General features: G+C 49.1%; 1 protein-coding gene across 3 annotated transcripts in view; it reads left to right on the top strand.

Annotated features, from left to right (window-relative positions):
- The window catches only part of MYLK (myosin light chain kinase), a 292,274-nt gene that overhangs the window by 232,138 nt on the left and 32,151 nt on the right, over positions 1-27,985 (top strand). For all 3 annotated transcript variants that reach the window (XM_055396158.2, XM_055396005.2, XM_055396085.2), the window contains 6 exons: positions 7,667-7,717; positions 8,442-8,569; positions 10,486-10,639; positions 17,723-18,028; positions 27,600-27,632; positions 27,728-27,821. In XM_055396158.2, the coding sequence (XP_055252133.2) occupies positions 7,667-7,717; positions 8,442-8,569; positions 10,486-10,639; positions 17,723-18,028; positions 27,600-27,632; positions 27,728-27,821 (766 nt within the window). The remainder of the gene's footprint in view (positions 1-7,666; positions 7,718-8,441; positions 8,570-10,485; positions 10,640-17,722; positions 18,029-27,599; positions 27,633-27,727; positions 27,822-27,985) is intronic.

Raw genomic sequence — 27,985 nt, 5'->3', positions numbered from 1 at the left:
CCTGCCCCAGTGCAGGACAGTGAGATTTAGCCCCATCCCCAGAGCCTCACCACCCACCTCTGCTGTGACACAGCCTGCAGGGTGGGTACTCCCTTCACATGTCACCCAACCAGTGTCCCCTTCAGGAGCTTGTGGCAGAAGTGATGCTTATTTGGGGAATTGTGAAGGGTTTGATGTCTATTTTTAGCTAGCTACCTAAAAAGGGAAATGTCCCCAGAGAGGCAGAGATCCAGGGACCTCCCTATACCCAAGGCTGCTGATGCTACCTCCCCAGTTTCCTCCAGCTCTTCATTATCTCAGATCCTTTGGAAGCTGTAAGACCCACCTTTGGGCTCTGTAAATACCTCCCAGTGGCTGACTCTGATCTTTCTGCTCTGTGGATACACTGGAGAGACAGACTCATGTGTCTTCAGATTGAGCAGCGTGGAAACTCCTGTGGGGTGCTGACCTCCTCCCTCCCAGGGCAGAAGGAAGGTCCATGAGGCCAGGACTAGCTGGGTGTGGGCAGGCTGGGGCAAAAGCAAAAGATGCCTTACCCACACGATTGGAAGCCAGTCTTTTCAGCCCAGCTCCAGATTTCCCAGGCGGCTTCTAAATTCAGTGTTTTGATTTTGATGTTTTTATTGGGCTGCTTTACTTCTTCCAGACTCAGTCTCCTGTCTGGGGTGGAAGGCTCAGCCCCTGGCCACTTTGATCTAAATTGGTGACAGAACTAGGGGCCTTCTCCTTTTCATGGAAAGTTGCACAAGGATTCAAGCCAACAGGCTTCATCTCTGTGCATCAGAGCCCAGGGCTGTGATAAAGTGTTCTCAGGAAATTCTGTGTTAGCAGAGCTCCCCGGGGATTCCACTCATTCCTTTAAGAGGTATTTTCTAGCCTGTTCCTGGTACTGAGCAAGGCACTGGGGATACAGAAGATGAACGTGATGGCCCTGTGCCTGTCCTCAGGGAACTTGCAGGGTATATGTGCACTGGGGCAGGTTTCCGCAGTTGTCATGCCTTGTGAAAACTGCTGATCAAACCACCTCAGAGGGGTATGGGACCCACCCCGCAGCAGCGATGTGTGACTGAGTCAGCAGAGAGCTGACAACAAAAGGCTTGTCATGTAGAAACTGAAAGGCCTTCAGTGTAGTATGCAAAGCAGTGTCCCCAGAAGGCACAGGGATCAGCAACATCCACACCCCAAGGAAGGTCAGGAATCTGTGTTTTTAGTAATTCTCCTGGATGATTATCAGGCATGCTAAATTTTGAGAAAAATGCCATTGAGCATAGAAGGCATGGGTGAGGGTGTTCCCCAAGAGTTAGAAAGAAGGCTGGAGATGAAAGCTGGGGACAGATCTCAGAAAACCTTGTCTGATGAGTTGGACTTGATCCTAAGAGGCAATGGGCAGCCACTGGAAAAGTGTAAACAGTGGAGTGACATCAGATTTGCTTTTGACAAAGATCACTTTGGCTACAGAGTGATGGCTGTACAAGGGTGGGGACAGGGGACCACAAGTCTAGGAGGTGGTACAGTTAGGACTAGAATGGTAACAGTGGGGATGTGGAAAGAGGAACCAAGAAAGTTATTTTTTGATGGAACTGAAAGATGTTAGTCAGTGACTGGATATGGGCAGAGGGCGGCGGGTTGGGGGGCTTGGGAGAAATGGAGATGAGCAGCAGTGTGGGGAGAAGAACTGCGTTTGGTTTCAGATGTTGGGTTTACAGTATGTGCCTGGGGAGATGGTGTCAGGTAGTGAGGTGTATGGGTGGGCTCAGGAGAGAGGTCTGGGCTCCAGGGAAAATGAGGACAGCAAGCAGAGGGGTAAAGAGAGGAGCTTAGGGGAGTTTGGGGGAGTTTGAGAGTTTGGGGGGCAGTGCTGTACCAGGAGGGGTATACTGCCTGGGACTGACTGTCTGGGAGAGGGACAGACCCTGGGCAAGGAGAAGGAGGATGCTCTGCTCTCCCTACAGGCCCTGTGGCCAGAAGCCATCATGGGGTTTGCAAGGATGATTATATCTTTTTCTACTCCTCTCTTACAATGGCTGATGCAGAAAGTTTAGGATGTTGGAGTAGGAGGTGGGGGACAAAAGACTGAGAGCAATAGTAAAATAATAAGAAGGAAGCGTCCAGAGGAAAAGAAACTGGTTAGTGACCCAAGAGGTACTGAGAGTTTGGGCATCTGGATCAGTGAGAATTTTACCTGTACTGAGGCCCTGAATTGGGGAAGAAGCTCCAGGCACAGCAAGAGAGGGCTCATTTAAGTATAAAGCTGACCCGACCAGCAGTGCAGGGACTAAACAGATGGAAGAAAGTACAGAGAAGTCCTTTGGGGATCTGTTTGGGGAAAAAAGGAGAATGGGTGGGGTGGGGTGGGGGGAGCTGGGGGCGGGGAGGTAGGACTGGTGTTAGAACGTGCACTTTATGCTATATCTTCTTTACAACAGAGCTTAATTCTTTACAACAAGTTTTATTTATTCTCCCCACGTTGTTTGAATGGGGACACTAAAGCTCCAAGAGGTTACATAGCAAGCTCTAAGTCACACCCCTTAGGGAGTAACAGGGCAATATTTGAACCCAAGTCCAGAGCCAGAGCCTATGCCCATTGCGTTTCTGCAGAGGGACAGAGAAGGGTTTTAAGGCCCTGATTTGAGGATGGGGGAGAGTGTCCGAGAGAGTCAGAAGACAACAGGAGAAAAGCAGCCACACACTGGGCAACAGAAGGCTTAAGTTCTGTTTCTAATTCAGCCACATGTCGTTTTATGAATCCAGCGAGTCATCTGACTTTTATTCAAATCCATCTCCTTTTTCATGAAATGGAAACAATGTGAAGTGCCCTGCTTGTGTTTGGTTGGGATAAGAACCCAATGAGAAAAAGGATGATGACATCATGGATTAGAAACTCAGCTTGCTGAGTCCAGCTCTCTGCAAGCAATCAGGTGTTAGAATCCAGTGACTCTGCTTTCTAGTCCATTAATCATGTTCTCCTAAGCCCAGAACACAATTAATGGATTTCAGCAGATGGGCCTCTAAAATATGTATAGAATAGGATACAGAACATGGTTAACATTTAAAATAGCTGTGACTGATGGGAACCAAATCAGTTTCAGATGCTATTGAATTCAAACAGGAGATGCTCCAAATTTATTGAACAACCAGAAAACTTTGGCCTTCAACCATATTTAACTATAACACAGAAAGATAGATACTAGTTCAGGCTCTGCTTCTGGCCATGTAAATTTACCCACAGGCCCCAAGATAGTATAGGGGGTACTTTGGAGTCATCGCTTTTACTGTATGCCCTCTTTGCCTCTTTATTAACTCCTCACCCACGGCTCCAGAGGCGGGCACCCTGCCCTCAGAGCTTCTCCCCAGTTTCATCATTGTGCACAGACGGGGCGGCCTCAGCGTCAGCACTGTGTTGTATCACAGTTCTGGCGGCTAGAAGCCTGAGGTCAGGAGTCGGCAGGTTTGGTTTCTCCTGAGGCCTCTATCCCCTTGGCCTGCAGGGGGCAGCCTTCTGGCTGCGTCCTCACGTGGCCTTTGCTCTGTGCGTGTCTTCCTGGTGTTTCTCCACGGGCCCAAATTTTCTCTTCTTATAAGGACACCAGTCAGTTTGGATTAAGGCCCACCCTAGCAGCCTCCTTTTAATTTAATCACCTCTTTAAAGTTCCTGTTTCCAAATATAGTCATATTCTGAGGTACTGGGGGTTTAGGGCTTCAGCCTATGAATTGGCGGGGGTAGGGGTGGCGCAGCTCAGCCCTTAACGGCAGCCCTCCGCACTCTCCTGCTCCCAGGCGGTCAGGTCCTGGCTCTGGGAGGAACCCCCTTTTCCTTCCCGGAAGGGCCGCTCTCTTCCAGCTTTGCCCTCTCCCTTCCCATCTGCCCTGGGTGCAGGCGGGCAGGGGCTTCATGGCTCGGCCCATCCCGAGGGTTCTGTACCCCACCTGGTGCCTGCTCCTGAGGATCTGGGAGTGCCTGGGGGCGTTCGCCTACTCCTATCGCTGGGCTCTTCCTCTCACCTAGTCCCAGCCTTCTGCTTTCACATCTGGATTCTTCTCTCTCACTGCGGAAGAAAGCTTAGCTTGACATTTCCTCTTCTGTCACCCTGTCTCTCTGTGTCCTTCTCATCTCAGGAATTCTTGATGGATTAGTTGACTCACTACCTGTTTTCTTGAGAATCTCCTCTAGAGCAACTTCTGACCCCATGTCCTGCCCTCTCAAACTGGAGGCGGTGGTGCGCCTCCTGCCCACGCATCACCCGACATTGGTCGTACCTTCTCGGTGCCCTTCTTCTCAGGGACAGTCCCTCCATAGCCCTTCTGCCTCATCCCAGCTCCTTACTGGTGGCATCACCTCAGATAAGACCCTGACCCTTTTTCATCTTTCACTGTACTTTTCCCCCAAAGAACTGACCCATCCTCACAGTTCCCATTAATGATTGCATGTTTGATCCTATAATCTTTCTCTTTCAGCTTCCACCAACTCTTTCTAGAATTGTGATCCTGGACTTCTAGCCTATATCCTGCTTAAACCCTTTTATCAACCACATTATCTTCAGTTCAGTTCAGTTCCGTCGCTCAGTCGTGTCCGACTGTTTGCGACCCCATGAATCACAGCACGCCAGGCCTCCCTGTCCATCACCAACTCTCGGAGTTCACTCAGACTCATGTCCATCGAGTTGGTGATGCCATCCAGCCATCTCATTGTCGTCCCCTTCTCCTCCTGCCCCCAATCCCTCCCAGCATCAGAGTCTTTTCCAGTGAGTCAACTCTTCGCATGAGGTGACCAAAGTATTGGAGTTTCAGCTTTAGCATAAGTTCTTCCAATGAACACCCAGGACTGATCTCCTTCAGAATGAACTGGTTGGATCTCCTTGCAGTCTAAGGGACTCTCAAGAGTCTTCTCCAGCACCACATTCAAAAGCATCAATTCTTCAGTGATCAGCTTTCTTCACAGTCCAACTCTCACATCCATACATGACCACTGGAAGAACCACAGCCTTGACTAGATGAACCTTGGTTGCCAAAGTAATGTCTCTGCTTTTTAATATGCTATCTAGGTTGGTAATAACTTTCCTTCCAAGGAGTAAGCGTCTTTTAATTTCATGGCTGCAGTCACCATCTGCAGTGATTTTGGAGCTCAAAAAAATAAAGTCTGACACTGTTTCCACTGTTTCCCCATCTATTTGCCATGAAGTGATGGGACCAGATGTCATGATCCATATTATCTTAGACCAAGCCAAACTCCTCATATTTCACTCCTAAATTGCATATTGCATCAATAAAAAATTTTCCCATTTATTCAAGCAAGAAATCCTTGAGGAATCTTTGTTCCTGTCTCTTGTTTAGCCCTTAAAATCTTTTAAATTTACTTCCATCTCATATTTGTATTTTATTTTCTGCAGCCTTTACCAAGGCCAGACCTGGATCAGTTTCTTTTAAGAGGAAGGCAGTAGCCTCCTAATTGGATTTTCTCATGCCCTGGAATTGCGAAGACCTCCAAAGGTCCTCTAGACTAGCTGGACTCTTGTTTGAGTCAGGACTTCCTGTTACTCAGAACAAAGACCTAACTCGCACATTCATTCTAGACTAGAACTGTCCCGTAGACTTTTTCTGCGATGATTGCAGTGCTCTGTATCTGCACAATGGAAGCCACTGACCATGTATGGCCATGAACACTTGCAATGTGACGAGTGTGACTGGGGGCGGAATTTCTCCATCTTCTTCAATCGTCCCACCATCTTCATGCCGCTGCTCTCTGAAACCAGCCCTGCGCTCTAGCCACCTCCCGCCAAACATCATAAACATGACTATCTACTCTGGGGCACTCTGTTCCTAATCGGTGGGACTCTTCTCTTCAGGTCAGATCATCACAAGGGACTTCCCTGGCAGTCCAATGGCTAAGACTCTGCTCCCACTGTAGGGGGGCAAGGGATTGATCCCTGGTAGGAGAACTAAGGTCCTGCATGCCACACAGCCTGGCTAAATAAATAAGATTATGCCTGGAAATGTCAGTTAACAACAAATTTGCTACCATGAAGAAAAAAATTTTTTTGTCCACTCTGTTTTGTGTCCCACCTTCCAGGCGTCTCCTCACCAGACGCTGCTCTTTCTCCTTCATTGAACAATGACACCATGTTGATGGGATGAAACATCGTTTAACTTTCTGTTTAACTTTTATTTTGAAACTTCAGAACTGGAGAAAAGTTGTACTATTTAGTACAAATAACCCTTGTATACCCTTCACTCACATTCTTCAAATGCTGATGTTTTATCATGTTTGCGTTATCGTATGTTCTCTCTCCTCTGTCTTCCACTTATCTTTCCTTCCACCTCTTCACAAGCATATACACATATACGTGCATACACGTTATTGTTTATGAGCAGTCTGAAGGTAAGTTTCACATATGGTATCCTCTACACCTATATACTCCAGTATATTCTTCCTAAAAATAAGGACGACCTCTTATAAAACCACAGCTATTTGATGTAGAGAGGTTCAGGAGGATCTCATTGATTAAGCAACTCTGTCCCACTTTTCATATTAAGGTATGATTTACACACAATAAAATTCACCCATTCTATTGCACAGTTCTTGACAAATGTTTATAGTCCGGTAACTCCCACCATGACCAGGACATGGCTCTACACCTTAAAACACGTCCTTGTGCCCCTCGGTAGTCAGCCCCTTCCACACCCACCTTTTCTCTGTCCCTATAGTTTGCCTTTTCTAAAATGGCCTACAAACAGAATTGCACAGTACATAGCCTTTCTCTTCTGTTAGTGGAAGAAAAGGATGAATCATTGCAATTCATCATGTTGCGTGTATCAGAAGTTTGTTCCTTTTTGTTGGTGAGTGGTATTTCCTTGTGTGGATGTACCACAGTCATCCATTCTCCAGTTGAAGGGCAATTGGATAACTTCTAGTTTTGGACAATCACAAATAACCCCACTACAAACATTCATATACAGATGTTTGTGTGAATGCAGGTTTTCATTTGGATAAGTAGGTTAGATAACTTTTGAACAAAGACCTGAAAGAAATATGAAAACAAGCCATGAAGATAGTTGGGAATATTTTTGCATAATCACCATATTACTACTTAGACCAATGAATAGTTTTGTGCTGCAAAACTGGTCTGTTTGGGTCGTTTTTCTTACGTGAGTTATTTGGAGAGTGTGGCCTTAAGAATGGAGGGGACCATTGATTGGTTCATTCCTTTGTTCATTCCTTCACTTATCCATTCAAAAAACATTAAAAAAATAAATAAAAGCCACCAATCCATAGTCTGTTACAAGAAGGAAGCCTGAGACCCTTGGATCCACACCAAGGACTAAATTTAGTCAGTTTATCTGACATAATTTCCTTTATGAGTTTCCTGAAAGTTAGGGTAAGAGAAGAGTTAGTGAATTTGGGGTTATCCTCACTGAAATGGAGAATGGACACTTAAGCATTTTTGAAGTGTTTATCTCTATGGAGGTTCCAGGGATCCCTCCGGAGCCCACCCGAGGGGGGATATTCATTGTCTTGTGAGGTTGTCCTTGTGAGTCTGCAAGGTCTCCAAAGGCATATTCAAGTGAGGGCTCTGTCTGGATGAGGGGCCAGAGGGTAAGACTACGTCCTTCCAGGACTTAGGAGCCTTGTGAAAACACAGAAAATAACCTGTTAATGTCTTTGTTTCAGGTGATGCAACTGTGAAAAAGAAACCTGCCCCCAAGACACCTCCGAAGGCAGGTAATTGGTCACAGCAGCGTTTAGGGACAAGGGAGTCATCTGCCATAAGGGGTTTTCCCTTTGCTCTGCTAGATCACTGGGAATGTGGTCCCAGGAGACCACACCCCCACCCCGATTCAAGCTCTGCAGTAGTTAGGCTGATTTTCCCTGGGTTTCTACAAGTCTGGGTCCTCCACCCCCTTCTACTACTTGCTTTTCTCCTTCCCTCCTGGCATAAAGTCTGCTCACCCATCTGTCCTCCAGTCTGCCCTTGTGGAGATGATCCACTTTGTGCTGTTCTCATAGTCTGCTCTGTAGGTCCCTGTCATAGGAAGCACTGTTTGTTTTCCATCGAAAGACATTTGAGGATGTGAACCAGTTTGAGCCTGTCAGCCAGACTGACCTGGATGTTAGATGCAATGCACTGCATAGTTAAGAAAGGAGTTAAGACATAAGATTCCAAAAATTAGGGGAAATCACAAATATCAGAGCAACCCACCAACAGAGAGTCATGTCATGTAAACAATATGGGTCACTTCTGTTGGAATCAGGATCAAGAGACCAACAGACCTATCAGGCCCGACAGCCTAGGTATGTGGAGCAAAGGTCACTGCCCTCAGTCTCACCCTGAAGGTTCCGGAAAGTGAGAGAGGAGTCACAGACCAATGTGACCGGAAGCATCAGATGGTATCAGAACGTTTGAGGCTCCCTCCTTGAGCTCACTCTCCCTCTTGTCCTCCCCCAGCCATGCCGCCTCAGATCATCCAGTTTCCTGAGGACCAGAAGGTGCGAGCAGGAGAGTCTGTGGAGCTCTTTGGTAAGGTGGCCGGCACCCAGCCCATCACCTGCACCTGGATGAAGTTCCGAAAGCAGGTCAGTCCCGGAGGGCAGTGGCCCAAGAATAACCTGCACAAATTCCAGAGCAACTCTCAGCCAGAGGGGATGAGAAGCACTGTGATGGAGGCAGCATCACTGTTCATCAAGGGGGCCTTAGACATGGGAGAGCCCCTCACCACCATCACCCACCCACCAAATTTGAGCTCTTAATAACCTTTTCTTCAGCACCTAGCAAGAATGCCTGTTTTATAGACAATTTGTATGCTAGAGTATGAAGGACATAATAGAACAAGCCACCTATGGCTCCCAACTGCTTTTGCTATCTCTGCCTAGAATTCTACCTGGAGTCAGGAAAATCAAACCAGTGACCTGAATGACCTCTCAGACCCCTGAGCTTTCTGTGATTCTATGCCAGCTTACTGAGCCCTATCGGTGGCAACCGCTTAGACTTACCGCGTGCCAGAGAGATAAAATGCGGCTGAGTGTTTGAGTAGATGCCTTGTATGTTAAACAGAATTTTGGCTTCCTGACACAGAAATCTAACTGCCACTTATAAGAACAGTCCTATGGGAAAATGTTTGAATTTCCAAATAACTGGTTCCTTTTAAAGGAGCTTGGGGAGCTTATCCATTCCTCCAGTCCCACGCTGGCAATGTGTACCCACGTGCCTGATCAGCAGAGACCCCGGAACGGCAGGCTGGCCCTGGGTCAGGAACTCCACAGAAGGTGTGATGACTTCTTGAAGCCTCTGTTGCTCCATTCCCAACCCATTCAAACTGTCCTAAGGCCCAGAGGTGGGAGGCTAGTACTGGGGAGGAAAGAAGGGTTGTTCTCAAAAGACAAGAAGAGAAGCTGGCCTTCTCCCAAAGTGTGTTTGCTTGGGTTTTGTCTGGGTTAGTGGTGTCTGAAGTGAGATGCAAATCTCAACCCTCGTCAGAGACATTTAGCCAAGTCCCAGCTCCATCCAACAGAACTTTCTGTAGTGATGTAGTTGTTCTGTATCCATTATCCAGTATGGTAGCCACTAACTACATGTGGCCACTGAGCATGTGAAATGCAACTACTGCAAATGAGAAACTCAATTTTACATTTCAGTTAGTTTAAAATGGTTATAACAGTCTTGTAGAGACAGAATTCACCCTTTTAAAGTGTACATATATTCACAAGGTTGTGCAACTATAACAATTTTCTAATTCCAGAACATTTTTATCGCCTCAAAAGGAAAGCCCAGATCCAATAGCAGTCATTTCTTCCCTTCCCCTAGACTCTGGTGACCCTAACCTGTTTTCTGTCTCTAAGGATTTGCCTATTCTGGACATTTCTCATAAATGGAATCATATGTGTTCTTTTGTGTCTGGGTTTTATTTTTTTAACTTAGCATAATATTTTCAGGGCATATCCATACTGTAACATGAACCAGTACTCCATTCATTTTTATGGCCAAATAATATTCCATTGTCTGGGTGTACCATGTTTTCTTTATTTGTTCATTCTTTGATGGACATTTGGGTTATTTTCCATTCAACTACAATTTGAGTAGCCACATGTGATTGGTACTGGTATTTGACAGCACAGAGGAGGTCAGAACCTTCTGGGTGGGCTTTGTACGTGACTTTGATCAAATGTGTTCTCCCACTCTCCCATCCCAGAGCAGTGGAGTAGTCTGGGATGCTCCTCGTTTCCAGTCTAGGGCAGCGAGTGAAGACATAGCTTACTCCCAACCCCCAAACCCTGCTCAGCACCCTCCCTGCCTGCCCAGATCTGGGCCCCGTCAGAGCAGCTTGGCTCTCCAGAGCAAGGAGAAGGAGCCCTGAGCGGGAAGCCCAGAGTGCAGACAAGACCAGCCCCACACCACTATCCAGCTGCATCCCTTAGGGGGTGTGGGGCGTGGCGTGGAGCCCCCTTCCTTTCTGGCTGAAGTCTCCAGCGCCTGCCCCGCTCTCTGCCCCCAGATCCAGGACAGCGAGCACATCAAGGTGGAGAACAGTGAGCAGGGCAGCAAGCTCACCATCCGGGCGGCGCGCCAGGAGCACTGTGGCTGCTACACCCTGCTGGTGGAGAACAAACTGGGCAGCAGGCAGGCCCAGGTCAACCTCACTGTGGTGGGTGAGTCTGGGGACGGGCCTGCGGAAGGCAGGATGGTGGGCTTCCAGGCCTCACCTCTGGGGGACTCCCCCAGCCCACGGCCTTTCTTTCTCTCCCTGTTCTCACACTGTGGCTGCCCTTCCTGCTTGTCGAGAATCCCAGATCTTGCACATACAGTGTTTTCCTTTCTCTGTGAATCTCCTCAGGCTTCCCCCTCTTGCCTTTGGAGACCCCGAGTTCCACCAGCACAGCTCTCCCTAGCTAGCCCCTGTGACACCCTCTCCCCTGGCCCCGTCCCCTCCCAGTCCCCGGGCAGACCCTCACCTGAATCAGTGCTGCCTTTCAACTTCACTGCCGCCCTGCCTGAGCCTGTGGTGCTGCAGGGAGATGACAGCAACACAGCCTCAGCCGCGGCTCTGTCAACATCCAGGCTCAGCGGAGGCATTAGTCCTGGTCAGCGCTGTCTCCCACTTCCTGTGACAGCCATTCCTCGAGACCCTTTGCCCTGCAGGCCTTGGCCTCTGGCCTCGCCGAGACACAGGAGGCACGAGGCATGAACTAGCTCAGCATGTGGCCCCACACCTGCAGGCCTCTCTGTCCCCATGTTGACTGCACCCTCCAGGCTCTGGGCGTTGCCCACCTTTCTCCTCAGACTCCAGGCTCCTGAGGCTACAAGCCCCCAACCCCCACAAGTCCCCAGCCCTTCTTTTTGCAGCTTCTCTTTTTCTCCTATAAATGTTGCCACGGCTCCCCCGTCATCTTCCCCACATACACGGGCACAACTCCTGCGGTATCTCGTCTCACTCTGGCCACCCTAGTGTCTCTCCTGCTCTCCCTCCGCAGCCAAACCCTCTGAGAGAGCCAGTCTCTGCTCTGAGTCTGCTGCTTCGCCTCACTGCAACACTCTTCAGCTCCCTGTAACCTGGCCCCCAGGCCCCATTCGTCTGCTGGGCCAGCCCTTCTGAGGTCACTGTGCCCTCCTAATCCCTAGTCCACTCCCTTTTCCTTGTCTTCTGCATCATAGGACTGAGTTCAGAGTCTGTCTCCAGGCTCATTTTCCCTCTCCACCTCAATCACTGTGCTTTTCATGCTCGGGTCTACTCTCTCCTGAAATATTAAGCAAGCTTCCTCACTGCCTTCCTGCTGTCCGTCACGTTCAGCCCGCTGTCCCCTCACGTGGCAGGCATTCAGGACCTTGAAGGAGCAGCAGATGGACAGCAGGCGGTCCCTGCACAGGTCCCTCCTGCACAGGTCGTCCCAGTGCACTTGTGAGCCTTCATACGTGGTGCACACGAAAGCCTTTCGCCTGGCATTCATTGATTTGATCCTCTTTGAGTTTAGTTTCCTTGTGCGTGCACGTGTGCATGCTCAGTCACTCAGTCGTGTCTGACTCTTTATGATCCCATGAACTGTAGCCAGCCAGGCTCCTCTGTCCAGGGATTCTCCAGGCAAGAATGCTGGAGTGGGTTGCCATGCCCTCCTCCAGGGGATCTTCCTGACCCAGAGATCGAACCCACATCTCCTGCATTGCAGGCAGATTCTTTACTGCTGAACCACTGGAGAAGCCCTTGGTTTCCTTAGGGCAGGAGTTTTTCTCCCTGGGAATGCCAGTGGGCCAAGGTCTCAGGGAACAGTTTCTCATCTGTAAAAGACATCAAGGACCCTGGTCCCCCTCACTGTCTCTTTGGTGACTCTAGATGCTTATTCTAATCCGTTCCTCCTGGAGTCAGGAACACTCTGGGGGGAGGTGGGCAGTTGGTACTGGTGATCCAGCTCATCTTTACCCTTAAATCTGTACCTGAAGTATCAATTTGGCCCCATGCCCCACCCATCAGCAGGCAGCGGTTTCCAGTTTTCCTTGGGGTTCTCTCTCATCTGCCCTTGCTGGGGGAACTTTAGGGTCAACTCCTTGGAGCTTCTCTTCTGCAGCCAGTGCCCCCGGCGCTCACGCTCCGCGCAGTGCCGCCAGCTCCCCTCCCCCATCACCGCCGCCCGGCCTGCAGTTGTGGCCTTTTATGGTTTAGTCTCTCATTCTCCTTGGCCAGTGCTGACAGGGCCATTGGCGTGGCTGCCCGCCAGCTGGCAGGAGCAGCATGTTAAATGCCGTCCTGGGAGGGGAATGGAATGGAGGGGAAGGGCTTTCCGTCTGCCTCCCCCTTGGAGAGCTAAGAATAGAATTGCTCAATAAAATGAGGACTTGCATTGATGGACACAGCAAATCCGCATTCATTCAGAGCCTGTGGATTTAGACTCAGTCCAAAGTAAACGTGGATTAAGCCCAGATTTACCTGCCTGTCTCTAGGGACATCTGTGTATTATCTGATCAGGGATGATTAAGTAGATCTAAAATGTAAATGAGATGAAACAGAGATTGTTTGGCTTACTCTGGACTGTTCCAGGCACTTTGGATGCATCCATTTGTAGGCCCACTAAATAAGGCTGATTTAGCACAACTTTTACTAGTTAGTAAATTTCTCTTCTGTGTGTTTTTAAAATACCCCATTCTTTGCAGGTAGTTTATGACTCCTAGAATTAAAAATCATAAACTATCTGAAAAGAAAGGAGTACTTTAAAGAACATACAAGAAGAGAAGTTTACCACTAAATTTATAACTACTTTTTAAAAAAAAAAGCGGGGGGGGGGGCTTCCCAAGTGGCTCAGTGGTAAAGAATCTGCCTGACAGTTCAGGAGACCCAAGAGACATGGGTTTGATCCCTGGGTTGGGAAGATCCCCCGGAGGAGGAAAATGAAACCCACTCCAGTAATTTTGCCTGGGAAATCCTATGGGCAGAGGAACCTGGTGCGTTACAGTCCATGGGGTCACAAAGAGTCGGACACCGCTGAGTGACTGAGCACACAGCACAGTTTTAAAAATGATGATAAAAATTAGCCTTTGCCTCAGTTACTTTAAAAGAGTGATGTTTAGCTATTTTGAAGGCTTATTATTATTATGTGTTGAAGGACAGATAGTGGAGAACAGGGAAGCCTGGCGGGCTATAGTTCGGGGGTCGCAAAGAGTCCGACACGACTTAGCAACTGAACAACAGCGACAAAGGCAGTGCGGGGATGTGTGACGCTCAGAGGGCCTCTGCCGCTGCCTGGGTCTCCGGCCTCAGCCTGAGGAGGGTGTGGGAGGGGCCGCTCGGGTAAGAGAGAGCAGCTTGCCCCAGATGAAGTCCTTCATGTGACTAGTCCAGCACAACACAAACAGACGACTCTGCAGATCTTTAAAGAAGAAGAACGCAGCAGAGAATCCCAGGTACCCAGTAACCCCCCAGGAATATCTGAGCTGGGAACTCGCATGATTTTTAAGGACAGGTGACTTCAGTTCATAACGCTTGGCTTGGGCTTGAGCAAGATGCTTTCTTGATCTTATGTGGCCTGATAGCCTAGAAGATAACAAGCCCCTGGAGCGAGGGTTTGGAGACCTTTAGGATCTCCTTTTGGCTCTGCCACTGGCCAGCTGGGTGTTCTTGGTAAGCGCAGCACCTTGCCTAACCCCAGAGGGCCGGGATCACCCAGGTGCGCAACCCGGGGGTCCAAACAGCCCTGCAAAAGTTTAAAAGCTGCAGGTGCATGTAAAGGGAGGTCAAGGAGGGGTTAGAGCCAGTCAAAGACCATCTTCAAATGCACAGGTGCATAGAGATTGTCAGCGCAGGGAAGCATTAGAGATGAGACCCTCTGATTTCCCAGGAGTGGGAAAGTGGGAACATTTACTGAACATTTTCTAATCCTGGAGCTATTGTCACCGAAGACCCTTCCCTTAGACTCAGCATTTCCCATTCGGCTAGGCCAGTGTCCAGGGAGTTATGAGAGAATTCCACAGAAGCATGGAGCTCGGGGCCCCAGTCACCAAGCCCACCTGGCCTTTGCCAGGCCGTGCCCAGGCCTCCCTCGCAGACTGAGTTTGTCTGTGTCTTTGGCATGGAGGGGAGGCTGTTCTAAGAACATCTGTTCTGTCCTGAGGGCTTTCATCCCCAGCTTGTCCAGCCTCTGTGTGGACTCTGTAGGTTGGAAAGAACAGAAGGGATCAGGCACAGCCCGTGGCTCTAAGGGCAGTCGTGGGGGCGGGGGCTTCCAGTCTCCCATGACTTCAGACTTGCCTCTGTTCTGAGCTCCTTAATTTGGCATCAGACTCCTTGAAAGCACTGAGGTTTCACTTGGAATTAAAGATGTTCTCTCCAGTTTTGCTTCTTCTCTTGTGCTTCAGGCCATGACATATGTCTGGTGCCTGTTTTTTTCTCTTTCAGCCAAGAGACATTTGGAGCAGGGTGGGGGATTAATAGTACCTCTTCCAAAATAGCTATTTCTCAAAGTTTTCTCTTCTTCACTAAAGCAGGAGGGGAATGTATCAGTCAGTAGAGTGTATCTGTATTTGTTGTCTTAAACTACAGGACACTAAACGTGTCCAGTCAGAAGTTTTCCAGGCATATCCTCTAAAGGAGGCAAGGAGTCTGTCTTTCATCCTTCTTTAGGCCTTTTTACTTCTTTTGCTGGATCTTAGAGGACTTGAACCACTTGCCTGTAAGAGAGTTTAGAGTAATAAACATCTTAGCCAACACCAGAAATATTTATAAAAAGACCAATATATCTTTTAGAACAAACAGTTTTTCTAAGAGAACATGTTGAACAACCAGTGAAAGTGGTTCCATCACAAGAGGCCTCCAGAGTGACTGTCACCAGCAGGGAGTGGCTGTCACAGCCCCAGAGTCATTCCAGGGCAAGTCAACCCAGATTTGGGCTGCAGGGGATGAATGGCTTCCAGGCAGTGCATTCCTGGCTGGAATGAAGAAGCAGCAGGACTTGGGGGGAGGGTATGAATACACATGTGTATAGGTGTGTATGGTATGTATGTGTATGCACACGTATGTGTGTGTGTGTTTATATGTATATGGATATACACACATACACACACAGAATGGTTTTTTTTCTTCTCCATATGTTTGGGTCATCTGCAGGAATTTTCTTTGGCCTTCCTACCTAGCTGAGGGGTAGGAAAGTAGGAATCAAGTACATTACCTGGGTTCGCTTTATTTGATGCTTGCAAAACCCCTGAGAGACTGATATATAACCCCACTTTCCAAATGAAAAAAAAAAAACTAGCAAAATAGTCTTGGAAGTTAAGGAATTAGTTGGAATTCACATAGCTTACAAATTCGCAGAGCATAATACGTGACCTTTTTTGTTTGAGAACTCTAAAACTCAGATTGCGTTGGAGGAGATGAAGGTTACTGAAGATCTGTATCTGTCATTAAACCAACTACCTGCAGAGACTAAATCTGAAAAATAGGAGAATTTTGTTCATATGTGCTTAATCATGCTTAGTTGCTCAGTTGTGTCTGACTCTTTGCGACCCCATGGACTTTAAACCACCAGGCTCCTCAGTCCATGGAATTTTTCAGGCAAGAATACTGGAGTGGGTTGCCATTTCCTCCTCCAGGGGATCTTCCAGACCCAGGGATCAAACCCGCATCTCCTGTGTCTCCTGCATTGCAGGCAGAGATGAACAACTGTCAAAAATCTCAAAACTCAAGAACCTCATTAATGAACATACTGGCTGCTGTGATCTGCCTTGAAGTTGGCAGTGTTACTGGTTCTTAGCATTACTGGTCTGAGTAGGAAGGTGGCCAGCCCAAGGAACTGCTCCTAGTTTGTATCTTTGGCTCATTTTCTGGCCCTTAAAGATGACTGTGATTTGCAACTGTGGTTTGCTTTGAAATTCTCTATCTCATTTTATACCAGTCCTAGGAGGTTGGAGGGCTTCCCTGGTAATTCAGTGATAAAGAATCTGGCTGCAATGCAAGATACCCAAGTTTGATCCCTGGGTCAGGAAGATCCCCGGGAGGAGGGCATGGCAACCCACTCCAGTATTCTTGCCTGGGGAATCCCATGGACAGAGAAGCCTGGCGGACTACAGTCCATGGGGTCTCACAGAGTTGGACATGACTGAAACAACTAAGCAGCAGCAGCAGGAGGATGGAAGACAGGGTAGGAGTACTGTTTTATAAAGTTAGAAATGAACTTCTGCAGTAATGATGACAGTCAGGCTACTCAAACAGGATGTTTCCCTAAGAATGTCTCATGACAACCTTGCAATCCAGCGCTGTTATCACACACATTTTCAGAGGAGGAAGCTGAGGCACAGAGGCTAAGAAGCAGTGGATGAAGACAGCTGTATTCAAACCTTGTGTGTGACTTCAGAGCTCACTGCGCTGTACTGACCCTCAGCAGGCAGGCATTTCCCGTGTCCCAGAGAAAGTAGAGACTGGCCCCTGTCATGACTCAGGTCACTGGCCTCAGGCCTCGAGGAGACACATGCACATACACACACGAACTCTCTTTCAAGACATATTTTTGATGGGAAGCCGTCCACACCTCCTGGGGAGCTTCCTAGGTCTGTTTACGCTGAGGAATATGTTTATGACTTGGGCAAAGCACAGGAAATCATGACGTGTAGACGAGAAACTAGCCAAAAAAGACGGAATATTCAAGCAAATAGTATTTGTATTTGTGGGGCTTTCCACGTAGATGGGTGTTTGCGTAGGTGTGACTGTGCTGATGAGGGAAACAGAGCCGGGACCAGGGACCACAGCTGCTTCCCCCTCGTTGTTGCTGTTCAGTTGCTCAATTGTGTTCGACTCTTTGCAGCCCAGCGGACTGCAGCGCACCAGGCTTCCTTGTCCTTCACCATCTCCTGGAGCCTGCTCAAACGCATGTCCATTGAGTCGGTGATGCCATCCAACCATCTCATCCTCTGTCTCCCCACTTCTTTTCCTGCCTTCAAACTTTCCCAGCATCAGGGTCTTTTCCAATGAGTCAGCTCTTTGAATCAGGTGGCCAGAGTATTGGAGCTTCAGCTTCAGCATCAATCCTTCCGATAAACATTCAGGACTAATTTCCTTTAGGATTGACTGGTTTGATCTCCTTGTTGTCCAAGGGACTCTCAAGTGTCTTCTCCAGCACCACAGTTTGAAAGCGTCAATTCTTCGGCGTTTAGCCTTTTGTATGGTCCAACTCTTACATTTGTAAATGACTAGCTAATTCAAAAACCTTCTCTCCCTGCAACCTGCACAGCTCGCTGATGCTATGCTTCTGTTTCCCCAGACAAGCCAGACCCTCCAGCCGGCACACCTTGTGCCTCTGACATCCGAAGCTCCTCACTGACCTTGTCCTGGTATGGCTCCTCGTATGATGGGGGCAGCGCCGTACAGTCCTACAGTGTCGAGATCTGGGACTCAGTGGACAAGACGTGGAAGGAACTAGCCACGTGCCGCAGCACTTCTTTCAACGTCCAGGACCTGCTGCCTGACCGAGAATATAAGTTCCGTGTGCGTGCAGTCAATGTCTATGGAACCAGTGAGCCAAGCCAGGAGTCTGAACTCACAGCCTTGGGAGAGAAACCTGAAGAAGGTAGGCTGCCTTCCTTTCATCACTGGCTTGAGATAAATGTACATGACTTACATTGGGTGTGTAGAAGTCTGAATGGAGATGGGTACAGGGGAACTGACAAGACTTTGCTGGTGATGGTCAGGGTCTTTTAGGATCTTGCTTTCCAATGTTGTAATGCTGAGCCATACTCTAAAAGAGGTACCTGTGATCTTTCAAAAAATATTGAACCAGCAATTTTGATACACTGCCACCAGGGGGCGATGGTGTGTTAATCAGGAGTACAGTCCTGGAAAGCTGGAATTCAAATAGACCTACATACAGTTTCAGCGTCTTCCCCTACCATCCCTCTCCCTCCTGTCTGCACTCCTGTTTGAGGGTCTACTCAGTGTCAGGTACCTGGGAAATGAAGACCGCTAAGAGCAGAAGCTTAAAATCTAACAGTGAAAATCTAACTTAAAATCTATAGTGAAAACTCTAGTTAAGACTAACTATCTTGAGATGGGCCACATCCGTTTGATATTATAGTGGTATAAACAAATTGTGGAGATACAGCAGAAAGCATGAATAGTTTGCCATAGAGCCTGGGAAAGGCTTCCTAGATGTAATACTTACACTGAGTCTTAGAGAAAGGAATAGGATTCCAAGAGGCAGGTCAGATAGAGAGAAGCATTCCTCACAAAGGAAACAATGTGAGCAGAGGTACAAACTGGTAGAAACACATGGCATTTTGAGACTCTCATGTGTGGCCAGGGGAATATGCTGTGTGAGATAGAATAGGAGGAAGCAACACAAAAAGGATAGTCTAGATAAAATTGTGAGTTATCAAAGGTTTTCAAGTAGGGGCTTGATATAGTTAGATCTTTTTTCTTTTCAGAGTTTGAGGAAGTGTAGACCTTTACAACTCAAGGTGTGGTCTGGACCAACAGTCTTGGGATCCTGGGAACTCGTTAGAGATGCAGATTCTCCACGCCCGCCGCTGCCCTCCCACTTCCCTAATACATTTTGAACCTTCACTTTAACATCATCCACCCTCAGCCCCCCATGGATTCATATACAAAGTTTGAGAAGCATCGGAGTGGATAGCGTAGGGGGTGAGATTGAAGTCAGTAAGATACTGATTGGGCCCCTCTGTTTTAGTCCAGGAGAGAATAGTAAGGAAACCTTAGGAGGTGGAATTGACCGTTCCTAATCACTTCGTGAAAATTGATGCTTTTGAACTGTGGTGTTGGAGAAGACTCTTGAGAGTCCCTTGTACTGCAAGGAGATCCAACCAGTCCATTCTAAAGGAGATCAATCCTGGGTGTTCATTGGAAAGACTGATGCTAAAGCTGAAACTCCAATACTTTGGCCACCTCATGCGACAAGTTGACTCACTGGAAAAGAGTCTGATACTAGGAGGGATTGGGGGTGGGAGGAGACGGGGACGACAGAGAATGAGATGGCTGGATGGCATCACCGACTCGATGGACATGAGTTTGCGTGAACTCTGGGAGTTGGTGATGGACAGGGAGGCCTGGCGTGCTGTGATTCATGGGGTCGCGGAGAGTCGGACATGACTGAGCAACTGAACTGAACTGAACCATTTCTTGAGCAGGGAAAAGTTAGAAGAGTCTAAGATTATTCCCACATCCTGGCTTGTAACTAAACGCAAATTCAAGAGCCATTTATAGATTATGATGTTTTATGGTAGCTAACATATTTAACACTTGCTATTAATATATGCCAGATTAAAGTATTTTCCATGCATTGTTTCACACATCAAACTCAGTGAAGTAGAAACTATTATTACCCCCCTTTTACAGATAGGGGTACTGAGGTTTAGAGGAATGAAGCTACTTGCCCAAGGTCACAAAGCTTGAAAGTGGTGTGCTGAAGCTTGAACTCAGAGCTGTCTGACCCGGAGCCTGAGCTCCTTTGGTTACACTGATGGAGGAGGTCAGGCTGCCTCTTAGTGACTTAGAGGTTAGATAGCAGGGAGTCCCAGAGGAGGCGGAGGCTCTGGTTTTGAGGTGTCTGAGGGCTGTCCACAGGGAGGTGTCTTCAGACTGTTGAATGGTTGAGTCCAGAGCTCAGGAGAAAGGTTTAAGCTCGAGCTCTCTTCACTGCTCAATTGGTAATTGAAGCCAGGGCATCAGTGAGGGCAGAGAGGGTGGTAAAGAAAGCCAACACTGAGACAGAAATGAAGAAAACTGCACGGCCGGGAGAAAGGACTAAGGCGGGAAAGAGCCAAGGGGAGGCTGCTGTGGCGCAGAGACAGGAAGCAGCACGTGGCAAAGAGGGACGAGACGAGGATAGCCCTTTGCTGTGCAGTGATCCCTGAGAGCAAAGTCCACAGCACTGCTGTGCGTGCTCAGTCACTCAGTGGTGTCCAACTCTTCTGCAATCCCACGGACTGCAGTCCATCAGGTTCCCCTGTCCAGGGACTTTTCCAGGCAAGAATACTGCAGTGGGTTGCCATGCCCTATTTCAGGGGATCTTTCCGACCCGGAGATCAAGCCTGCATCTCATGCATTGGCAGGTGGGTTCTTTACCAATGAGCCACCTGGGAAACCCATGGGGTAGAAAATGGTTGGCCTGCGGCTAAGGAATGGATGGAACGAGGAGGCCTATGTGGAATGTCGCTTCAAGAAGCTTCCTGTGAACAGAAGAAAGCAAGTGCTGTGAATCTGGGATGGAGGCAAGGTTGGGGGCGGGAAGGAAAGGGGGAGGGAGAGCAAGCAAAGGGCTGTAGGAGAGGATGAACTTTAAGATGTGAGGCAGAGCGGAGACTGAAGGGCAGGCAGCTAAACAGAGTGAGAGCCTGAAGCCACCCTCAGAGCCACAGGCGCCATAAGTGTGGAAACTGTCGTGACAGGGTTACCCTCTTTAGTTTTAACGTTTAGGTTCAATATAGAAATTAAACTGTACTCTCAAGTTAAACAAGGGCTCCAGAGAGAAAGTTTGGAGGATGCCAATGGACAGCACACCAAATTTACAAATTTGCCTGTGTAGTCCTGTCTTGGGGGCCTTTGCCCAGGTGAACCCTGGAGACACCTGGAGATCAGGTCTCCTTGAGAGCCACAGCATCCTAGGTGGGGTGGGGTGAGCCTGTGGAGCCCGGGCCCAGGGTAGTCCTGCCAGCCTCTGCAGTTTCCTGGGGCTCCTGCCTTTAGCTGCTCACACATGCCTGCTGAGAGAGACAGAGTAGTGCAACTGCCATCTGCTGCCCTATGATGCCCCGCTTTGATGTGAGCGGAGTGGGAGCAAACTGGTTAGAGTGAGGGGGCCAGGGCAGGTGGCCAGGTTCCACTCTACATGCTTTTAGAATATTACTTTGTCTAAGAAGAGGACTCCCCACCTCTTGGAAAAGTGACAGAAAGGGGATAAAGTGGCAGTGAGACGCACATGAGGTGGAAAGGAAAGCTTCCAAGGTCCTTTATAGCATTCACCAGGAGAGACTGCAGAATCCTTGATGAGCCCCACACAGAGGGCCAGAGGCCACAGAAGCTGCGAGTATGGCTCTTAAGAGGCCAGGCCTTCCAGTGCTGCGAGGATGGTCTGTGGAGAGGAGGGCTGAGGTCACTTGGCTCCAGGCAGGGGGCCCCGCCCTTTTTCCCCACAGTCAGTTGAACCCCCGCCCCCCAACACACACACACACACTGTGGTTCTTATATTCTCCTCCTGGGGTCCATCCTGACTGGGAGCAGACAAATGTTGAAATCACCTGCAATCCACAGGGGGTCCAGTCCACTCAGGGCTTCCAGGCTGGCAGCTCACACCCTCAGAGCCAGCTGAATGGTCTCAGGGGGAGGAAGGGGAGGGGCAGAACAGCGCATCCTCTAAGGGACCCAGGATGGGGGAATGGGAGGGTGAGGGTAAGGCGGTGGGACTTCCAAGTGAAGCTCCCTGTGGACTGTTCAGATGCCTGTTAGTTATAGCCAGGGCTGATTGTCCCTCTTCTTTTTAAAAGTGCCATGGGCCTCAGTGCCTGTGTGTGTGTGTGTGTGTGTGTGTGTGTGTGTGTGTATACCTGTACATGTGTAGCAGCAGGATGGGGTAAGTGATTATGGTAGGTCATTGCTGTGAGCCAGTGGGGTCTGGTCATCAGAAAGGCAGTGCCAGGCAGCCCTACTTACTCTAAGCCCCACTCATGTTGATTCTCGTCTTCTCCACCGCCACCACGGCCCCTCGTTCCTCCACTTCAGCAGCTTTAGTTTTTGGCTCCATCCCAGCCCTCACTCTGCCTTCGCTCATGCAGTGTGCCCTTCATCTGTCCTGTGTTCCCGGCGCTGAGAGGGTGCTGGGGATACAGTGGAGGACACCGCACTGCACAGAGGCCCCCACCCAGCTCCAGTGGCCTTCTTGTGCCTGGGCCACCTCTCAGACAGGCTCCCTAACCTGACAGCTCTCCTCCTCGACTTCCCAAACCTGGGGAAACTAGCACTTCCCCTTCCCCCACCCCGAAAACAGCCGCTCTCTCCCATTGCCCCCCAGGAATCTCCACTCCCACCCACTCCATCCCCCCCAGGAAGCTCCACTCAGCTCTAACTCCTCAGTCCACACCATCCTTGCTCCTGATCCTAATTCTAGTCTGTATGCGTGCATGCATGTTCAGTTGCTGAGTTGTGCCCGACTCTTCATGACCCCATGGACTGTAGCCCGCCAGGCTCCTCTGTCCATGGGATTTTTCAGGCAAGAACACTGGAGTGGGTTGCTATTTCCTCCTCCAGGGGATCTTCCTGACCTAGGGATCAAACCTCTGTCTCCTGGCAGGCAGATTCTTTACCACTGAGCCACCTGGGAAGCCCTCTAGTCTGTACAGTTGTTAGCAAACAGCTGTGACAGAGGCATCTTGCAGAGTAAGGGCTTCCTTGAGCCCCAAGGGTGGTTAGAGATGTAGAGCCCCCAGAGATGCAAGGAAGATCAGCAGCTCACCCAGTGCAGGGGGTGGGGTGCTGACCGCGGCCATCCTCCTGAAGACGGGGGCGCCCTCTAGTGTCCACTGGGTGCACAGCAGCACTCCGCTGTGCAAAGGGACCACTCTGTCCAGGGAGCCCCCAGGCACATGCCCTGTGAGGGCAGGAGCGCTCTGCCACTCCTCCCCCAAACGCTACTGCAGGGGGATGGGAATCACCTGACTGCAGAAATATCTCAGAAACCTATTTCAAATAGTTATTGCACTTAACTCTGACATCTCACAGCTCTGAGTAGATTTTTTGTTTTTTAATATTTCATTGAAGTTCTTCCAACTGCAATTTAGCTCCTTCCTCAGTGGAAAGATGGATGCCGAATGGCCACCTGTCTCGTTACTGCCCTTTGATGCTCAGAGAGCTTGACTAAATGAACTGTGGTCTTTCCCCGCCTCCTCTGGGACGCTTCCTCACGGGACCGTTCCCCCTGCAAACAGAGTGGAGGCAGGACAAGAAGGAGGAAGGGCAGTGTCTCAGCCTGGAGCCTCGGTCCACGTCCCTCACAGAGGAAGGGGCGCCATGTGGCAGTGAGACAGACAGAGGCGTGGATTCCCTGAGGCTGAGCTGTGTCCCTGCAGCCATGGATCAGGAGGGCACTCTGCATCTTGACTGCTAAGGAGAAAGGCAGGAGGTGAGGGCGGGTGTGGTGTTTGAGGTGACGGCCGCTGACTCCACTTCTAACTGGTGTCAGAGAGATGGGGAGAGGCGAGTTCTAGAGCTGCCTGCTCTTTCAGGGCAGCCTGGAAGATGCCTCTGGGCGACAGGTTGTTGGAAAGCCCCTCGAGGGCTCACAGTACTGCTGCTGTTCCTTCACTAGGGGAAGACAGACCATTTCTCCTGGAGATTCCAGGTCAAGAAAGCTTGCTGTGTGTCCTCTCCCATCCTTTGGCTCATTTCACACCAGCACGTGTGGTGTGGGCACTGAAAGGTCAAGACAGGTCAAACCACTGTTGCAGCTGGGGCCTCCTGCCGATGCTCCGTCAGGACAGTGGAGTTCCCTGACACTAAATGTAGCTATTATCATTATTTTGTCTCTAAGTCCCCATCCAGTAACTGGCATCCACGGGTACTTAGTTAGTTAGTGATTGAATGGATGTTGAATCTCTTGCTTTCTTAAAGTCCTGTCTGAAATACCATTGTTGAACTCAGCTGAACATTTCTTGAACCTGTTTATTCTTCTTATGGTAACTCTTGAGATGTGATTTCCATATGCCTACAGCCTTCCTCCTATATGGGGTGTAACACTAAATTTTTCTCCCAAGTTATAGTATTCATTAGTTGGTGAAAGTTCATAACCCTAACCTTACCCTTGGCTATTGTGATTTTTTTTTAATTATGTCTGCTTTAGGCTCCTTTCCCAACTAGAGAGGCCTAACCCTTTCTGACTGTCTTCACATGGCAGCTCTTCCTATCAATGACCCATACTTCTTCCAGCTCCAAGACTGTCTAACAGCCAGTGTTCCAGGATCACATGACCCCAGGTTCTACCAAGGGCAGAATAATAATACCAATTTGTAGCCAGAGCACATTTCCGCATTGACAGCATTCTGTTGGCCAGACCAGTTGGTTGAGGAACTGGGCTCCCATTTTTGGTTCTAACTAAATACCCTAGGACTTGTCAGGCTGAAAGTTTGAATGATCCAATTCTCCCTGACAATGTGACTCCATTACTACCTTCCAGGTGTGGCTCTCATGTACATTCTGGTCAGTTATGAATTTGACAGTGTCACTCTCAACTCTCAAATCTGTGATTTGATTTGATCAGTTATACTCACATCCCGGGAATTTCCGTGAACCCTACCACTAATCTGAGAGTCCCCATTGATCTTGTTGTTTTTTTATTTTTCCCTGGCATTTTCCTTTATGTAATAAATATTGCTTCCAATCCCACTTGTGTTTGGTTTTTAAAACTAAACCTCACCCAGTGTTTTCAGAACTCTAAACAAATCATAACCTCTCTTGTTCCTGGTCAGGGGCATATAATCTCTTTCAAGACTCTTCTAGTAAGGGGTCCTTATCTGGTGTGGGAACTGTGTGGCTTTTCTTAGGTTGTCTGCTTAGGTTTCAGTAATGTGTTCCGCCCTCAGCTGAACAGAGGGGCTCACTGTCTACAGTTCCGAGCTGCGCCTTGTCCCTGACCCACACCTTCATCCCATTTGTGAAGCTGAGCCCGCTCCCATACACCCCTCCCTGCTGGGCAGCATCTAACAAACCCCTCCACCCCATCTGCTCTGGTTTTCCTTCTACCTGCCACCCACTTCCTATTCTCAGTCTTGCTCTGCTGGGACTTTCAGCAAGTCACACCCTTTTCCCTCTTGTGCACACACACACACACTCACACACACACTCACACACACACTCACACTCACACACACACACTCTAGAAATCTTTGTCCTTCCTCTCTGGCTTCGCCGGGTCCTTCCACGTCTTCTGGAAGCCTCCCTTGGCTCCCGCTGTCAACTGGGACACAGTCCACATCATGGCCAAGCGGCACCTAGAACATCACAAAGCATGGACTCCAGGGCTAGCCAGGGACCCTAGAAATCACCCAGAAATACAGTGCTTTCCTTTCACAGATCAGGAAACTGTAGCCCAGGAAGCAAAAGGTACTTGGCCATGGGCAAGAAGCCTCAATGGCCCTTTAGGAACAAATTCAGTTCAGTTCAGTCGCTCAGTCATGTCTGAGTCTTTGCAACCCCATGAACTACAGCATGCCAGCCTCCCTGTCCATCACCAACTCCTGGAGTTCACCCAAACCCATGTCCATCGAGTCGGTGATGCCATCCAACCATCTCATCCTCTTTCGTCCCCTTCTCCTCCTGCCCCCAATCCCTCCCAGCATCAGAGTCTTTTCAAATGAGTCAGCTCTTCGCATCAGGTGACCAAAGTATTGGAGTTTCAGCTTCAATATCAGTCCTTCCAATGAACACCCAAGACTGATCTCCTTTAGGATGGACTGGTTGGATCTCCTTGCAGTCAGTCCAAGGGACTCTCAAGAGTCTTCTCCAGCACCACAGTTCAAAAGCATCAATTCTTTGGCGCTCAGCTTTCTTCACAGTCCAACTCTCACATCCATACATGACCACGGGAAAAACCATAGCCTTGACTAGATGGACCTTTGTTGGCAAAGTAATGTCTCTGCTTTTTAATATGCTATCTAGGTTGGTCATAACTTTCCTTCCAAGGAGTGTCTTTTAATTTCATGGCTGCAATCACCATCTGCAGTGCTTTTGGAGCCCAGAAAAATAGTCAGCCGCTGTTTCCACTGTTTCCCCATCTATTTGCCATGAAGTGATGGGACTGGATGCCATGATCTTAGTTTTCTGAATGTTGAGCATTAAGCCAACTTTTTCACTCTCCTCTTTCACTTTCATCAAGAGGCTCTTTAGTTCCTCTTTACTTTCTGCCATAAGGGTGGTGTCATCTGCATATCTGAGGTTATTGATATTTCTCCCGGCAATCTTGATTCCAGTTTGTGCTTCCTCCAGCCCAGCAAATTATGCTAAATCAAAGGAAAACTGAGGTCAAAGGACCTCGGGACTGGGTGTGTTCCTCTGGACACTTGTGTCCCTCTTCCCACCATGACACAGCTGTGTGGACGGCCAGCATGGGCTGCTCACGCCCCTCCTTGCTGGCTTCCTGCGTGACATTGCCGTTCTCACTGTCTTCCATTATTTCCTCTGAGACACAGCTCAGTGACCCTCCTTCCCAGATTAATTGCTCTGACTTTAACTTACCCGACTTGGGCCACTTTCCTCCATTGTCTGCTCGGTTTGTGTGGCAATAACATGTGCTTCACCATATAACACTCATACTGGATATTTCAAATGTATGTATATTTGCCTCTCCAACTAAATTGTAAGCTCCAAAGAGTCACACCATGATGGAGAGATCACACCGTCTGTATTCTGTTTTGTATACCCACGGTCACCGGCAAGATATCTGGTTGCTGCTGCTGCTGGATATCTGGTACATGGCAGAAAAAGCTCAGAAAATGGATAAATGGATCTGATACTAGTAGCAACTATTAGAGGAGAAGGCAATGGCAACCCATTCCAGTACTCTTGCCTGGAAAATCTCATGGATGGAGGAGCCTGGTGGGCTGCAGTCCATGGGGTCGCTAAGAGTCAGACACGACTGAGCGACTTCACTTTCACTTTTCACTTTCACACATTGGAGAAGGAAATGGCAACCCACTCCAGTGTTCTTGCCTGGAGAATCCCAGGGACGGGGGAGCCTGGTGGGTTGCCGTCTATGGGATCACACAGAGTCGGACACGACTGAAGTGACTTAGCAGCAGTAGCAGCAACTATAAGTTGCTGACTTTTGAGGAAGAGTAGAAAGGGACTGTCCAGATTGTCTGTAGGTTCTAGAAACTAGAAAAATGTGAAGACAGACATGTCTAGGAGACCTTGAGGATAGAGAGGCGGAGATGGAGGAGGGGCTGGGTGGGGTGAGGAGGCCAGGGCTTGTCAGTGTATACGTGGCTCTGTTGCAGTGTGAAGCCTCTGATCCCATGGCGATGCCCAGAGCTCTGGGCTTATAGTCTCATACTTGGGGAGGCTAAAGCCAGACAGGAACCCCAGCTTGCTTAGCTCACGGGGCCTTCAATACTAATCACCTGTATCCTCTCTGCCCCCAGAGCCGAAGGACGAAGTGGAGGTGTCAGATGATGGTGAGTGCTGGGCCTTGTCCTTGGGTAGACGCGAGGGGTGGATGGGGGTGAGGAGGGATCTCATGGCTCACACTCACCCCGCCCCAACCCTGCAGATGAGAAGGAGCCTGAGGTCGACTACCGAAACGTCACGGTCAATACCGAGCAGAAAGTGTCCGACTTCTACGACATCGAAGAGAGACTAGGATCGTAAGTGGAGAGGGCAGTGGAATGGCTCCCCTTCTGGACCCTAGAGTGAGGGCAGCACTGGCCCCGAGGTTAAATTCCATGCCTCCTCTTCCCGTCCTTCCCTGGGTTCTGCCAACTCCCCAGACTGAGGTTCCGGGAAGACTTGACCTGCGAGCACCCACAAA

This window comes from Moschus berezovskii, chromosome 1 (assembly GCF_049115385.1).
Source record: "Moschus berezovskii isolate FMDL1 chromosome 1, NW_MosBer_1.0, whole genome shotgun sequence".
NCBI classification, from domain to species: Eukaryota; Metazoa; Chordata; class Mammalia; order Artiodactyla; family Moschidae; genus Moschus; species Moschus berezovskii.
The sequence above is the reverse complement of the archived record's forward strand: the minus strand, read 5'-3'. Positions and strand labels throughout refer to the sequence as shown.